The sequence below is a fragment of the Penaeus monodon genome, chromosome 29, assembly GCF_015228065.2.
Source record: "Penaeus monodon isolate SGIC_2016 chromosome 29, NSTDA_Pmon_1, whole genome shotgun sequence".
Lineage (NCBI taxonomy): Eukaryota > Metazoa > Arthropoda > Malacostraca > Decapoda > Penaeidae > Penaeus > Penaeus monodon.
The window spans coordinates 10,874,929-10,876,732 of record NC_051414.1 but is presented as its reverse complement, the minus strand read 5'-3'; the positions used below and the strand labels follow the sequence as shown (position 1 = coordinate 10,876,732).

Genomic DNA, 1,804 nt, shown 5'->3' with positions numbered 1-1,804 from the left:
CTCCCGTCAGCCAATCATTGTCGAGCTGTCTCGCGTCGCAACCAGTCAGCGTTGAGCTGCCTCACATTGCAGCCAATTAACATCGAGCTGCCTCGCATCGCAGCCAATCAGAGCTGTGGTGGCGGCAGAGCTCCACTGGGGAAAAGGTGGCCGAAGCGTCTCTGAATATAAGTATCGATCTCAACCCATTTCCTCTCCCGGGGCAGCTCCCAACCCCACTTTTCTTCCTAAGGGTTTCGAAAGCTGCATTGCCGCCAGCGTTAATGGTTCTATGTGTATACTTGCCTGTAGATGAGATTAGCAAAACGAAAAATCAAATGCAAGTACAATAGAATTTAAATTAGATATGATAAAAGAATCCAGATAAAATACACTCGTTTCAATTATTTTAGAAAAATGCTTTGAAGGTGTTATTTATATGTTTTTAATTTATATATAAACCATTTTTTTCTTGTGGATATAATTTGCGAAAATAGAAGAGGCAAACGAGGGAAATGACCAAAAAGTGGGAGGTGAAATAACACCAGTTAATTAAGGCAGGAAGTTATCTGTAGTCGAGTAAATCTTCATGTCGGTCATTTGGCTCAGATAGAAGCTGTTGTAATATTTATACATTTATATATTTGTCTACCTCACAGAGTTGTAGTGATGATGATGGATGGTTGTAAATAAAGTGAAATAATGGAAAATTCGTTTTTGTTTTATTTCGCCATATATCTCCAACATACAAGCAACGGAAAATAATTTTAACAATTGGTATGTTCATTCCAAACACAAACAGGTACATAGCAGCAATTTAAACCATTTTAACAAGAGAAAACACAATATTTGGAATAGAGATATCACATTCCTCATAACATAAAATAATGCAAATAACCACAAAACTATAACATGCACCAGGCATCATAATGGTAACCTGTGTTACTTTCTTCGATTGTAAATATTGTAAATATAGTATTAACAGGATTTTTTCCATCACGTTCCGCAGTGCCAGCTATTACTTGTTCGGATACAAAATTGGGTATTTGAAACTTGGCCTCCATGTCCCAATGTCCTTTTGAACAAGAGTCCGTGATCTGCTCGCGAAAGCACTCGCGTGCAGACGGAAGGAAGCTCTGGAAAACATTAAATATCTGAGAGATTTTTTTCCGGTTTACCACCACCGAAGAGCTCACAGAAATCTAGCTATTATCCCTTTCCTCGTTTTTTTCTCTGCCAGTGTTTCCTCTCCTTTCTCTACTTACTTTCTGTTTGTCTTCTTTCCCCAACGCTAATAAGCAGCAGCACGGAGCGTTCGCGTTCAACACAGCTTAAATCTCCCCGCACGAAATACAAGCATGTATCCCCAACTTAACTTCTACTCGGAGATTTTTGGAGGTTGTAAATACACGCCAACGTAGAGCCCATAAAGAGGACCACGAGAAGGAAGAAAGCCGTGACGTAAGCAGTGACTTCAGACTGTGACAGGTGGGCGGGGTCGGGCATGTCGCCTGGCCACCAGGACACGTGACTCCACCAACCCGCCCCGCCGAGGATGTCGAGGCCACCGCCGTCTGCAGGCGGAAAAAGGCTAAATTGTATAAAAAGACGAATAGATAAATGAAAGAGTATTAGAGATGATAAGAGAAATGATGGTGACAGTATTGACACTTGGAAATGACAATAACAAAGTGACATGAATGACAATTGCCAGTTCTCATTACAAATGCTCACTGCCACCAGTAAATCACAAGGAACGAGACTTGTCCCCAACCCGGGCGCCTTTACCTCTCGACGGCGACGAGGGCCTGATCTCCAGATTCCC

The 1,804-nt window shown here is 41.9% G+C and overlaps 1 protein-coding gene and 1 long non-coding RNA gene across 2 annotated transcripts in view; one reads left to right on the top strand and one right to left on the bottom strand.

Annotated features, from left to right (window-relative positions):
• Positions 1–1,061, top strand: part of LOC119591734 — a 2,579-nt gene extending 1,518 nt beyond the window's left edge. The window contains exon 3 of the mRNA XM_037940484.1: positions 989–1,061. Coding sequence (XP_037796412.1) covers positions 989–1,061 — 73 coding nt within the window. The remainder of the gene's footprint in view (positions 1–988) is intronic.
• Positions 1,062–1,193: 132 nt separating this feature from the next.
• On the bottom strand, positions 1,194–1,804 carry LOC119591950. Its single transcript, XR_005230386.1, has 2 exons — positions 1,768–1,804; positions 1,194–1,553 (listed from the first exon to the last, which is right to left on the bottom strand). It is a non-coding gene; the product is annotated as an uncharacterized LOC119591950 (long non-coding RNA).